Source organism: Ictidomys tridecemlineatus, chromosome 2, assembly GCF_052094955.1.
Source record: "Ictidomys tridecemlineatus isolate mIctTri1 chromosome 2, mIctTri1.hap1, whole genome shotgun sequence".
Taxonomy (NCBI): domain Eukaryota; kingdom Metazoa; phylum Chordata; class Mammalia; order Rodentia; family Sciuridae; genus Ictidomys; species Ictidomys tridecemlineatus.
This window is the reverse complement of record NC_135478.1, coordinates 3,128,887-3,142,516: the sequence shown is the minus strand read 5'-3', so window position 1 is coordinate 3,142,516 and position 13,630 is coordinate 3,128,887. Positions and strand designations below refer to the sequence as shown.

Genomic DNA, 13,630 nt, shown 5'->3' with positions numbered 1-13,630 from the left:
CCCACAGACGTTCGCAGCCAGCCCCTTCTCAGACCCCTTCCAGCTGGACAACCCGGACCCCCAGCCCATCGTGGACGGCGAGGAGGGGCTCATCTGGGTGATCGGGCCTGTGCTGGCCGTGGTGTTCATCATCTGCATCGTCATTGCCATTCTGCTGTACAAGAAGTGAGCCCGGTGCTCCCCGAGCAGGGTGGCCTCCTGGGGAGGGTCAGCTGGGCTGGCAGCCAGAGGCTTCTGTGGGTCGGATGGGGAACTGACGCTCAGAGAGGTTAAGCCACTTGGTCAAGGTCACACAGCCTGGGGAGATGGCAGGGGCAAGACTCAGAACAGACCAGTGGTTGGCTCCTGCCGAGAACCTCCTGCTGTGAGCTCCTTACCGAGGGGGGCCGAGCAGGTCTGTGTGGAGTGGGGTCCTCGCAGGAGGGACGAGCCCCTCTCCCAGGGAGGAGACCCAAGCTGAGAGGGTTCCAAGCCTCACCTCTCCTCTCCCCGCCCCCCGCCGCCTGCGCCTGGTGCCGGAGCAGTAAGCCTGACGGGTGAGGACCAGCCCTTCCCCTGGGCCGGGGCGGGTGCCCAGGGAGGCCTGCCAGGGCGGTCAGGGTGCCGCCAGGCCGGACGTGCCCTTCCTGACGCGGCGGCTTGGGCGCCTGGCGCTCACCCGCGGCCCGCTTGCCCCGCACAGTAAGCGCAAGGACTCGGAGCCGCGCACCAAATGCCTGCTGAACAACGCGGACCTCGCCCCCCACCACCCCAAGGACCCCGTGGAAATGCGGCGCATCAACTTCCAGACCCCCGGTACGTGCCGCCCGTGAGGGACCCCACCCCAGGGAGGGAGCTGGGGAGAGGACATGCGGCCGGACAGCCCAGGCCGGCCCAGGCCAGCCCAGGGGGCAGCCAAACCCGACTCCCAAACACCACCCTCCCTGAGTGGATCTGGGCTGAACTCCCGGTGGCTCTGCACACGGCCGGCAAGGCTGGTTAAGATACATTTAACTGAGGGTCGCTGTCTTCCGGAACCTAAAGAACATCTCAAACTAGAAAGGGCACTGCGTGGTCAGGAGGAGCAGTGCTCCCCACTCTCCAGCCCTAGCACCCGTGGAGTGGGAGCGTGGGTGGTCCTCGGCCATTCTGCACTGGCCTAGGGATGTGCCCCTAGCAAGGCACAGACACAGCACCATTGCCCACCCTGCCCCCTGCCCTCCGGGCCCCTCAGTCACTGCAGAGCGATGGCGTTCTTACCTGGAGGAGAACTTGATCAGGCCCTCGTCCCTGATCACGGACAGTGAATCACAAACGTCCCCCTCTCTCCCCCTCTAATGGGCTCATGCCAGCTGCTTCTAACTAATAAGGGACTTTTAATTTAACCGAGGACTGCTCTTCTCCTTATGGGTTCACAGCATGGTTGCATCTGTCCCTCAACTGGTTTATGTCAACTCTGCTTCCAATCAAACGGGGATGTTAAACATTTGTATTTAACTGGTGACTGCAGGCCTGAAGGGATCAGGCCTGACCTCACATGCTCTCCCTAATGTGTTTTCTGTGTTTGGACTGGCTCATGATTCATCCAGATGATTCTAACTTTATGTAACTGATGGCTACAGTTATCCTGAATGAGTCTGCCTCATTTGTCACCGTACTGTACTGTTTTCTCTTTCTGTCTCTGGACTGGCTCATGTCACTTCAGTTTCATCCAGTTGGGGATTTTGACCATTTGTATTTAACTGATGGCTGCAGGGCTCCTGAAGGGAGCGTGCAGTGTCTTCTATCACCCCTAGTGTGTGCTCTTCTCTTTGTCATCTCGGGATTGGCTCATGTCACTTCAGTTGTCATCTAGGTTTAGTGTGGGTGTTTAACTGATGGCTGCATTATTTTCAAGGGGTCCTGTAGCACCTCACACGTCACCCCTCATTGCTCCCCTACTTCCCTGGCTCTGGGCTGTCTCACATCGTCCTGTTTCCTTCCATCTAATGGGGGTTGTAAATGTGTGTTTAACTGGTGGCTGCTGACCTCCCTAAGCTCATGGCATGAGCCCAATGTCCTTCTCCTGCCTCCTAATTTCTCCCTCACCATCCTCATCCACTTCCCCCATATCCCCTCTGCTGGCCTCAACAGGGGACCCAAGGCCAGGATGCGCTGGGGTTGGGGACATGTAGAAAGAGGATCCTAAATCTTTGGGGCCTTGGGTCAACACTGGCCCCTGGCCGGCCAGCAGAATGCAAGCTTGCAGTTCTGAGGCTGCAGGCTGGGCCGGGCGGCCGTGTGCCCGTGTGCCCTGGCCAGCGGGGCGGGCGGCCCGAGTCCTCATTGATCGCTTGTTTGCTGTCTCTGCAGATTCAGGCCTCAGCAGCCCCCTCAGGGAGCCGGGGTCTCCCGCGGAAAGTTAGTCCCGTGTCTGTTCTCGCTTCCTCCCCGTTTGTTTTCATCCTGGGTTTTCCATCCTGCCTCCTGTCTGTCCGCGCGTCCACTCCTGGCCGGCCTCTGCCCCCTGTCCCACCCTGGCACCTTGGGGAGGGCAGGGTCTGCTCCGTTGGGCCCTGGGTGGCCGGGGGTGACGGCCGGGTGTGAGCCGTGGGCCGCCCGGGAGGCGTCCAGGGGCAGGCAGGCTCCCGAGGCCCCTGGACGCGGCATCTTGGGAAGTGGCTGGGGGTCTGCACAGCAGTGTCCAGGCCACCTGCGGGTCTCAGTGTGCGACCCGTTTCACGGGCCGGGAGCGGGCAGGGGTCTGACAGGGCCTTGCTGCCCCTGCCTGCCCGAGCCAGCGCAGGGACAGGAGCCCACAGCACACTCGCTCGGCCCCACGGCGGCCGCCTCGTCGCGCCTGAGCCCCTCCTGGGGACGGCACTGCCCGAGGCTGCACCCGCCCCCACTCCAGCCACCGCCTGCTTCTTGCCACGAAGCACTGAGCTCCAGGCGTTGGGGACCTTCCTCTGGCCCCGCGCCCGGTTGGGTGGGGGGACCAGGACCGGCCAGCACTGGAACAGCAGTCCCCTCGTGAGCCACCCTGCCGCCCCTAACCTCAGCTTGTCCATGGCCGACTCACACTGTCCAGCACCCCGCCTGCCCCAGGGCCGGCCCCCCTGACCGACGCCGGCCGGTCTGCTCTCCCGTAGGCATGCTCAGCCACCCGCCCGTCCCCATCGGGGACATGGCGGAGCACACCGAGCGCCTCAAAGCCAACGACAGCCTGAAGCTCTCCCAGGAGTACGAGGTGAGCCGCGCCCCACCCGACCCTCCCGGGGCCCAGATGCCCGCCGGAATGCCCACCTCCTGCCCTCTCCACAGTCCATTGACCCCGGACAGCAGTTCACGTGGGAACACTCCAACCTGGAGGTGAACAAACCCAAGAACCGCTACGCCAACGTCATCGCCTACGACCACTCCCGGGTCATCCTCCAGCCCATCGAAGGTACAGCCCGGGTCCCAGGCTCCGCTGCGGTGTTCTGGCCCACAAAGCTCAGACCCCACACTGCCCTGTCCTGCCACCGAGCCCCGTTCTGGTTGATACCTGACCTGGTCCACTGGAGTTTGTTGAGCATCTTTAGATAAGTATTTAACTGATGGCTGCTGTTGATACGTAGCTCCATCTGTCCTCCTACGTAGATGCAATCAGGGAGTTCTGCTGCCTAGGAGCATTTGGCAATGTCTGGGGACGTGTTTGGTTGTCACAGTTTGGGTGATGGGAGTGCTACAGCATCAAGTGGGGGGAGCCCAAGGATACGCTCAGTGCCCTGGAGTGCGCAGGGCAGCGCCATCGTGGAGGCCACCTGACCCCAGTGGCTGTGGTATCCCATACAGAATGTGTGGCCTTTATACCCCGTAGCAGTGCCTAGCAGCCAGGTGTGACGGGGGTGACAGGAAGTACGTGGGGCAGCACCAGGAGGTGGTGGGCCCGAGTGAGCCCACTGAGGCACGGTGCCCGCCACCGTTGCTGTAGGCATCGTGGGCAGCGATTACATCAACGCCAACTACGTGGACGGCTACCGGCGGCAGAACGCCTACATCGCCACGCAGGGGCCCCTGCCAGAGACCTTCGGGGACTTTTGGCGCATGGTGTGGGAGCAGCGGTCAGCCACCATCGTCATGATGACACGGCTGGAGGAAAAGTCGCGGGTGAGGCCCGGCCCCTCGGCCCGCGAGCCCTGCGCCAGCTTCCCCGTGCTTACCCCGCTCTTGCCTGGCACAGATCAAGTGTGACCAGTACTGGCCCAACCGAGGCACCGAGACCTACGGCTTCATCCAGGTGACGCTGCTGGACACCATCGAGCTGGCCACGTTCTGCGTGCGGACTTTCTCCTTGCACAAGGTAGGGCCCAGGCTGGCGGGGGAAGACCCAGGCCCTGGCTCCTGCTCAGAGCGCCCCTCCAGGACGCAGCTGCCCGGGCATGGCCCTGGGCTGACCACACTCCCACGAGGCGGCTGAGAGGGCCTGCCCCAGCCGGACACAGCCAGCCTCGGGCCTAGCTGAGCATGCAGCCCAGGCCTCCTGGCCTACTTAGCCTCTGGCCCCCCCCTTAATTTGGGCGTGTGATGGGGCCGTAGCAGAGTTCTGATCCTGCCTTCGAGGGGCTACCAGATGGAGCTGGGTAATACTGCCAGCCCCATGGCGTCAGGGCTGGGTGCAGAGATCCTTTAGATACGTATTTAACTGATGGCTGCTGTCCATACTAGTATGGTACCTGTTCTTCTGCATTGGTGGTTCTGAACTGGTACGGTTCTGCCACCCAGGGTATTATCACAATAGAAGTGCTACTGGCGCCACTTGTGTCCCAGACACCTGGCTAGGCCCTTGACATCAAGCCCCAGCCTGGCCCGAGTGGCACAACACTGAGCAGGTGAAAAAAGGGAGTTAAGAATTCTCAGCTCATTCCTACGTGTAAAGCCTGGACTGTGCGCCACATCCCCACCTGGGCACCAGAACACCCCAGAGACAGAGATCAATGTCCTCCTGTAATGGACAAGATACAGATAGCACGCGGGAGGTGACTGCTCTCACTGTAGAATAAGGTGTGAGCAGAGAAACCTGGAGGAGGCGGGAAGGGAGCCACGTGGAGACCTCCAGAGGGTACTGTCCATGCAAAGGCCCTGAGGCAGGACAGGCCTGGCACATGGGTGGAGCAGAGGGAATGCTGGGGAGAGGAAGGGTCTTGTGGGCCACAGGGAGGACTGGGCTTTAACCCTGAGGGAGGTGGAGCCATGGAGGGCTGTGGGCAGAGAGGGCCTGCCTCCGTGCTCACAGGGGCCCTCGCGCTGCCGCGGGGAAGGCAGGCGGGGGGGGGGGGGGGGGGGGGAGGAACCCCCTGGCGGAGGCAAGTGTGGTGGTCCAGGGGGCAGTGATAGGTCTGGACCTAGGTGGCCACCGCGAGGGGGAAGTGGGAGGCTCGCAGCCAGGTGCCGGGGAGGCCAGGACCAGGTGGTCTGGAGGCAGTGCTGTCCGGGCACCTGGGGGAGGTGCAGTCACCGGCCACGCCCTGTGGTCCACAGAACGGCTCCAGTGAGAAGCGCGAGGTCCGCCAGTTCCAGTTCACCGCGTGGCCCGACCACGGCGTGCCCGAGTACCCGACGCCCTTCCTGGCCTTCCTGCGCAGGGTCAAGACCTGCAACCCGCCTGACGCAGGCCCCATCGTGGTGCACTGCAGGTGCGCCCCGCCCACTGCCCTGCCCACTGCCCGCCCCGCACTGCCCGCCCCGCGCTGCCCTGCCCACTGTCCTGCCCCGCCCACTGCCCCGCCCCGTGCTGCCCGCCCCGCGCTGCCCTGCCCACTGCCCTGCCCCGCCCACTGCCCCGCCCCGCACTGTCCTGCCCCGCCCACTGCCCCGCCCCGCACTGTCCTGCCCCGCCCACTGTCCTGCCCCGCCCACTGCCCCGCCCCGTGCTGCCCGCCCCGCGCTGCCCTGCCCACTGTCCTGCCCCGCCCACTGCCCCGCCCCGTGCTGCCCGCCCCGCACTGCCCTGCCCACTGTCCTGCCCCGCCCATTGCCCGCCCCGCACTGCCCGCCCCGCGCTGCCCTGCCCACTGTCCTGCCCCGCCCACTGCCCCGCCCCGCGCTGCCCGCAGCCGCCCTGCATGCCCGCCCCTGTCCCGCAGCGCCGGCGTGGGCCGCACGGGCTGCTTCATCGTCATCGACGCCATGCTGGAGCGCATCAAGCCCGAGAAGACGGTGGACGTGTACGGGCACGTGACGCTCATGCGCTCCCAGCGCAACTACATGGTGCAGACCGAGGACCAGTACAGCTTCATCCACGAGGCGCTGCTGGAGGCCGTGGGCTGCGGCAACACGGAGGTGCCCGCGCGGAGCCTCTACTCCTACATCCAGAAGCTGGCGCAGGTGGAGCCTGGCGAGCACGTCACCGGCATGGAGCTGGAGTTCAAGGTGACGGTGGGAGGCCGCCCTGGGAGGGCGGGCTGGCGGCCAGAGGAGCGCGGGTCCTTTGGATCCAAGGTGCCCTCCACGCCCTGACAGCCGCCCTGGCGGCCCCTCCCTGCAGCGGCTGGCCAACTCCAAGGCCCACACGTCCCGCTTCATCAGTGCCAACCTGCCCTGTAACAAGTTCAAGAACCGCCTGGTGAACATCATGCCCTACGAGAGCACGCGCGTCTGCCTGCAGCCCATCCGGGGCGTGGAGGGGTCCGACTACATCAACGCCAGCTTCATCGACGGCTACAGGTACCTCCCGGGCGCACAGGGTGCGGGCCTGGGAGGACCGGGGCCCTGCCTTCGCAGTCTCCAGTCTGGTGGGAGACAGGAGCTGGGGCTGGGCAGGAGAGTCTTCGGCTCTGCCTTTAGTGATGGCCACTGCCACAGCGGGGCTCTTCCAGTGGACCCCATCTGATTGTTGGGGGATACTTGGCAACATCTGGGGATATTTTTGAGTGTCATGAGAGGACTTGGAGGGAGGGGTCACTCACACCGCTTGTCCTGCAGGCAGCAGAAGGCCTACATCGCGACACAGGGGCCACTGGCAGAGACCACGGAGGACTTCTGGCGCATGCTCTGGGAGAACAACTCCACCATCGTGGTGATGCTCACCAAGCTGCGCGAGATGGGCCGGGTGAGCGGGAGCCACGGAGGGCGGCCGGGTGAGCAGCCAGGCCCGGACCAGGGGCTGACCCAGCCCTGTCTTCAACAGGAGAAGTGTCACCAGTACTGGCCAGCTGAGCGCTCTGCCCGCTACCAGTACTTTGTGGTGGACCCCATGGCGGAGTACAACATGCCTCAGTACATCCTTCGAGAATTCAAGGTCACGGACGCCAGGGTGAGCTGCCAGGAGGGGCAGGGCCAGCGCCACCTTCCCTTAGGGAGGGGGTGAGTGGGGCAGAGCCAAGGCCCTGGGGCAGAGAGCAGGGGGTCAGTGGAGGTGATGGGTGGGCGCGCCTTCCCCCACCAAGTGGGTGGGAGGAGGGTCATGGTCCTGTGCTGAGCCTGCGGAAGGCCCAAGAAGATCAGGAAAGGAGGAGGCCCTTCCCTGGGGGGAGAGTTAGAGGGCTGCGAGGGCAGCGAGAGCTGGTGCCAGGGCCCTGCGGAGTGGCCAGGGATGACGGGGACCCGTCAATAGGACAACAGTGGTGGCCTGTGTTGGGAGAAGGGCCACTGTGAAGAGTGACAATGGAAGGTGGCCCCCAGGGACCGGGGGAAGGCTGGGTGGGACAATGGGGTACCCTGGTCCAGACGATGCAGACAGTGGGATGAGATGGCACCAGGGATCGGTGGAGGGAGGTGGACAGGCTGGTGACGTGTGCGGGGGAGGCTTGCAGAGAAGAATGTGGACAGACGACTCGTGGGCAAGCCACGGGGCACATGCAGTGGGTCAGCAAGCGTGATGCCCATCAGCTGTGGCACCAGAGAAGGGCAGACGTTGGCCACGGGGACTAGAAAGATGAGTGGACAGTCCGTGGTAGGAGACCAATGGACAGAGCCGCTGAGTGGGGGACAGACCAGCAGAGGAGGTGGGCGCGCAGTGTGTCGCCGTTCTGGCCCGCGTGGGGTTGGAGAAAGTAGGTGGCAGGAGGAGAGACCTCGGTGGAAGACAGGGTGGCAGCAGGGAGCCTTGGGTGGTGAGGCCGCAGGAGGGGGGCCCTGGAGAGGGGAGTGGGGTCAGTGGTGAGGGCGACCCTGCTCGGGTGTGATGAGCGTTCCTGCAGTGGACGAGGGGGCGTTGGGAGGGAGCCCGGGCTCTGCCATCCTGGTTGACACGATGACGTCTGAGGTGGTGTCACTGGGTGAAGGCAGAGGCTGGCGCTGGCACCTTGGGTGGTGAGGAGTGGCAGAGGAGGGCACCAGGGCAAGGAGTGGCGGGTGATGTGCCGATCGGGCCTGAGGTCGGTGCCCAGGAAGCCGCCGTGAGCGCCAGGTACCAGCAGCGGGCGTCCTCTGGCCATTCCAGGACGGCCAGTCCCGGACGGTGCGGCAGTTCCAGTTCACGGACTGGCCAGAACAGGGTGTGCCAAAATCGGGGGAGGGTTTCATCGACTTCATCGGCCAAGTGCATAAGACCAAGGAGCAGTTCGGCCAGGACGGCCCCATTTCCGTCCACTGCAGGTGAGCCCCCAGCCGGGCTGGGGAGGCGGAGCCTCGTGGCTGGGGAGGCAGAGCCTCGTGGCTGGGGGGCGGGGCCTCGTGGCTGGGGAGGCGGGCCTCGTGGCTGGGGAGGCAGGGCCTCGTGGCTGGGGGCGGGGCCTCGTGGCTGGGGGCGGGGCCTCGTGGCTGGGGGCGGAGCCTCGTGGCTGGGGAGGCAACTTGGGGTTGGGGAGTGTTGTCCCCAGCCGTGACCGCGTTTCCTGGCCTGCAGTGCCGGCGTGGGCAGGACCGGCGTGTTCATCACGCTCAGCATTGTGCTGGAGCGAATGCGGTACGAAGGCGTGGTGGACATCTTCCAGACGGTGAAGATGCTGCGGACGCAGCGGCCGGCCATGGTGCAGACGGAGGTACAGGCGGCGGGAGGGCCTCACGCACGCTTGGCGAGAGGGGCTCGGCCACCCTGATCTCTGGGTGGAGGGATCTCAGACAGCCACCGCCTTGGGTGGGAAGAGGACATCAAGGCCCAGTACATTAAACAGTGTCTCTCGGAGTGGACAGAGACGCCCCAAACGTCCCAGCGAGGTCGTGTTCGTCCAGAGACCCTGCCCTAGTCACAAATCATAAGATTCAGACACACGGGTGGGGAAACTGAGGCCCAGAGCAGGAGGGGACTTCCTGAGATCACATTCACACCGGGCACATTGAATGTCCAGGGCACAGCGGGGCGGCCTCCTGCCTCCCTGTGGACCAGCTGCCTGGACAGGCCGGCGGGGGCCGGGGAGGCCCAGCACCTGCCTTGCGGGGCCCCTGGCGAGGGCTTTGGGCTTGGGGACCTCTGCGAGCGGGCTCCCGGCTGAGGACACGCCCCGGGGCGGGCGGGCACTGACGGTGGCCTCTCCCCCAGGACGAGTACCAGTTCTGCTACCAGGCGGCGCTGGAGTACCTGGGGAGCTTCGACCACTATGCAACCTAAAGCCATGGGCCCCGACGCCACGGCCGACCTCTGCCTGCGCTCGGACCCGCCCGGGCGGCCCGGGAGGGCAGAACGCGGTGGCGGTGCTTCTGCGCGGCCCTCGAGCCCCGAGCCAGGCCGCCTGCGACCTCCCGCCCGGCGCCACCTCGATAGGATACTCGCACATTCCTTGTTTCCTTCCGATTCCAAATTGAGACTCCGGGGTGGGTGGGGGGCGGTGACACTCGGGGTGGCCCTGAACCAGCGGGGCGCCGGCCGGGCGAGGCCAGCTGTCCCTCAGACTGTGGCTGTGTCCGTGACGCTTTCTTTCTCTTCTTTTTAGTGTATTTTTTTTCTTTTTCCTTTTTTTCTTTTTTTAATAAGAAACGAAAGACTTGCCGGTCAGCGACTTTAAAACGAGCCGCTCAGCTTGTTCCTCTGTCCCCACCTGGTTCTCCACGGAGCCAGCGTCCAGAGTGTCCCGCCGACCGGCAGCCCTGTGCCTCGCTCCTGGGGGCCGCCCTCGCCCCCTCGTTTCTCTCCTTCCTGTTTTGCTTTTTTGTCTCGACTTTGTTTTTTTAAATTTTCAGACATATCAAGTGGCCCTGGGGTGGGCAGCGGGGGCTCGGCCCCAGTGGCGGGTCAGACCCGCGGGGTTGGGGAGCCACAGCCCGAGCGCTTTCCAGCCTCGCAGGTGCCACGTGTGCCCCGCCATCAGGGACCCTTTGCCTGGGACTATGGGGCAGGTTGGGGACAAACTGAAGGACCGGACGCCCCACCCCGAGCAAGTGAGTTTTTTCTCTTTGTACGAGAGCGGCTGCCGTTGCTTTCAACACTGTTTGTCAAACGGAAGCAGCTGGTGGCCTTCCCACCTGTGTATGTAGATAAACCGACTTTGTATTAAAGGAAGATCGTCCGACCCGGCCCTGAGGCCCACCGTGCGGTCTCTTCTGCATCCACCATCTCCCGCAGCGCGCCCCTGGGGTGGGAGCAGGCGGGAGAGCCCGTGGTCCGCGCTGCTGGAGGGAATGGTCTGGCTGGTCCTCCACTCCGCCACCGCCCCGATGGGTCAGGACTTGAACCCAGGTCCCCTCTGAGTGACCATGACTGAGAATCTGCCTCCGCCTCTCAGGGTGGAAGGGTGTTGTCACACATGATGGCAGGATTAGGCACCAAGCCAAAGCCAGTGCGTCCATCCATCAGGCTGGAATCCATGCCCCGGCCAGCCCCGCCCATGGAAGGGATGGTGGGGGCTGCTTCCCCCATGTCCAAGGCCACCCAAGGAGGGACCTGGAGCGTGAGCTACTCTGTGCCTGGACCCTCCCCTCTGGCCTGCATCTCCAGGCGGGGGTAGGGCTGTGCCTGGGAAGTGGGGTTTGCCGCTTGGGGGCCGGTGTCCCCTAACAGAGGGAGCAGTGGTGTCACTAGCGAACACCTTCCTAGGGCCCCCAGAAACACAGAAACAAACCCCTCAGCTTGAAAAGGTCTTCAACTTTGCGTGGTGTAAAAGCAACACGTGTCCCACGGAGACCACACGCTGCATCTTGGTCTTCCCCCGGGGCTAGTGAGACCCAGCGGCCTGCTCAGTGGTGATGCTGGGCAGCGCCCCTGAGCCCGCGCTCCTGGGCAGCCCTGGGGCCACTGGAAGAGGAAAGGAAGGTGCTTACAGCATTCTGTGGGGCTGGGCTATGTGGTCAGTAGCGCCAATGTATCAGGTATATTTTTGACTTACTATATTTTCAGTTCACGATGGATTTTTTAGGGCACAATCCCCTCATAAATTGGCGAGCATCTGTATCGGATTCCTTGATCTTAGCTCAGAGGGACAGATTCTGCCATAAATTCAGCTTCTCCTGAAAAGGACTGCATTGGGAAACTTAAAACATTTCTTAAAAAGCCAGGAGTTGGAGAAGGAATCAACGGAAAAGTTTCAAATTCTTAAAAACTGAGCAATCGTTCAAAATGTACATTATGTAGGGGTGGGGCTGGGGCTCAGTGGCAGAGTGCTGGTGAGGCCCTGGGTTCGACCCTCAGCACCACATAAAAATAAACAAAATAAAGGCATCCTGTCCATCTATAGCTACAAAAAAACTTTTAAAATGTACATTATGTGTTGAAACCTGAGGTGCAGCCAAAATGATATACAGAGGACAAATCATAGTCTTGAATACACTATGAGAAAATGTTTGAAAAGACATGAACTTATGGGACTGGTCTCGTTGGTACAGCCTTGTGTAGCATGCACACGGCTCTAGCCCTGATCCCTGGCACCACAAAAAGTAAAAATTCAACTGAAGTTTGGTTCACTTTTTTTTTTTAATATACACATATTTTCTTAGTTGTTGATAGACCTTTATTTTATTCGTATGTGGTGCTGAGGGTCAACCCAGGGCCTCACACAGGCCAGGCAAGTGCACTACCGCTGAGCCCCAGCCCTGGTTCAGTTTTTAAAGAGATACAAAAGAAGAGAATAAATTCCAATAGGACAGATGAAAGTGGCACTAGCTGGGCATTTTTGAGGTGGGTTTTGAGCCCTAACGAAATGAATCTTACAATCAAGAATGATGCAAATAAACATCACCAAAAAGTGTGGGGAGAGGCACGTTAACTGGAGGTGGCTTGTCTTCTTGTGTGACATGTGCACTGGGGGAGAAGTCCCCCGTCTCCTGCTGGACCCAGGGGAAAACGAGGGGGAGGGACCACGCGGGATGCTGCAGCCTCGGGGATCTGAGTGGGAAAAGGAGAGGGGAGGAGACTGGATGGCGGAAATACAGCCCCGGCCACGCCTGTCCTGCCTGGACTGCCCAGACCTCCTGCCACGGGAGCTCTGCCTGAGGAGCTGCGGCCCCACCGGAGGCCACACGGAAGCCCCTTCTCTGGTTCCCGATTCTCGGGCCCATCTTTCTAGCAAACTCCAAGCCCCTGGGGCTGAAGTGGTAAATAGGCCTGCTCTGACCTCTCTGCAACAGCGGGAGTCACCATGACCGTGGGTGGGTGCAGATGTGATTTGGAGATGCTCAGGGCTCTGGTGGGGGCAGGTGATGGTTGATGGGATCTTGGGAGAAGGGTCCCCTGAAGAACTGTGTCACCCCCCAGACGTGACCTCGCCAGTTACCCTGGCCACCCCTCAGGTACGTAAAACCCACCCTTGTTTGTTGAGCACGTATTATATGCTGCGCTCATCGAGTCCTTAAAGCAGCCCACCATTGGACAGAGTAGGCTCAAAGAGACCAGCTCTTGTCCAAGAACATCCAGATGGTAAGTCGTGGACCCTGCACTTGGGACCAGTCCCTTCTGCCTTCTTCAGCCTTGGTGGCTGAGGGAGTTCAGGGCACCCGTGAGCTCTGGCCACCCACAGCCAGCACTGGCCCCACTGGGAAGCCAGACTGGGAGACCTGAAGTCGGGAACAAGAACCAGCCACATGCCAACAATGTGCCCCAGGCCGTAGGTGGTGCTGAGGGTCAAACCCAGGGCCTCACACAGCCAGCAAGTGCCCAGCTACACACACACACACACACACACACACACACACTGCCCCCCCACCACAGTGCGCCTGTGAACACTTAAGGACACCCCCACGGGGGACTGGGGACCCTTTCAGAAAGTAAGAGGCCAAGCAGACAGAATCCTAAAGACGACCCAATAGGTACACTCACGGTCCGGACCAAAGGACACGGGCGCCTGTCACAAAGGCTGGCCACACAGAGGGCCACAGGTGGGCTCCACCTCGGCTTCACCCACAGCCAGGTAGGTTGGGCTCTTAGGGCCGTGCCACCAGCTCTCCCATCTCCGGGTGGGAATGTTCAGGGAGATTTCTTAGCACAAAGCGGACTCGGCAGGACCTGGAGTGGTTGTTCCAATCCTGGAAGAACATAACTGTCAGCCGGGATCTGTGTCCAGCCAAGGCGCTTCAAGATCAGAGGAAACAGCCAACGGAACTCCGGGATCCGTGGCTCCTGAGCAGAGTCCGGATCTAAGGAAGAAATGGCGGCCGACCCAGGGCCTCCGTGAACCTCACCTGGAGGGGAGCAAATGAGAAACAGGAGCGTGAACCCGGACGTAGGAGCCCAGGACGTGTCCATGACAGTGGACCTCGTGGTCTCGGCCCTGCGAGGCTGAAGAAGGCGATAAACCAACAAGACCCCGTTATGCCTGTTCAC

At 62.3% G+C, this 13,630-nt stretch overlaps 1 protein-coding gene across 15 annotated transcripts in view; it reads left to right on the top strand.

Moving 5' to 3' along the window:
* Ptprs (protein tyrosine phosphatase receptor type S) overlaps positions 1-10,394 on the top strand; it is a 55,805-nt gene extending 45,411 nt beyond the window's left edge. For 5 of the 15 annotated variants that reach the window (XM_078034112.1, XM_078034100.1, XM_078034091.1 and 2 more), the window contains 16 exons: positions 8-165; positions 525-536; positions 683-795; positions 2,332-2,379; positions 3,111-3,208; positions 3,283-3,406; positions 3,935-4,110; positions 4,184-4,303; positions 5,482-5,636; positions 6,087-6,372; positions 6,488-6,666; positions 6,925-7,051; positions 7,130-7,255; positions 8,384-8,538; positions 8,789-8,924; positions 9,422-10,394. In XM_078034112.1, coding sequence (XP_077890238.1) covers positions 8-165; positions 525-536; positions 683-795; positions 2,332-2,379; positions 3,111-3,208; positions 3,283-3,406; positions 3,935-4,110; positions 4,184-4,303; positions 5,482-5,636; positions 6,087-6,372; positions 6,488-6,666; positions 6,925-7,051; positions 7,130-7,255; positions 8,384-8,538; positions 8,789-8,924; positions 9,422-9,490 — 2,082 coding nt within the window. In that variant the 3' untranslated portion in view covers positions 9,491-10,394. The remainder of the gene's footprint in view (positions 1-7; positions 166-524; positions 537-682; positions 796-2,331; positions 2,380-3,110; positions 3,209-3,282; positions 3,407-3,934; positions 4,111-4,183; positions 4,304-5,481; positions 5,637-6,086; positions 6,373-6,487; positions 6,667-6,924; positions 7,052-7,129; positions 7,256-8,383; positions 8,539-8,788; positions 8,925-9,421) is intronic. The other 10 variants (XM_078034120.1, XM_078034107.1, XM_078034103.1 and 7 more) reach the window with 3 other exon arrangements.
* Positions 10,395-13,630: the final 3,236 nt, after the last annotated feature.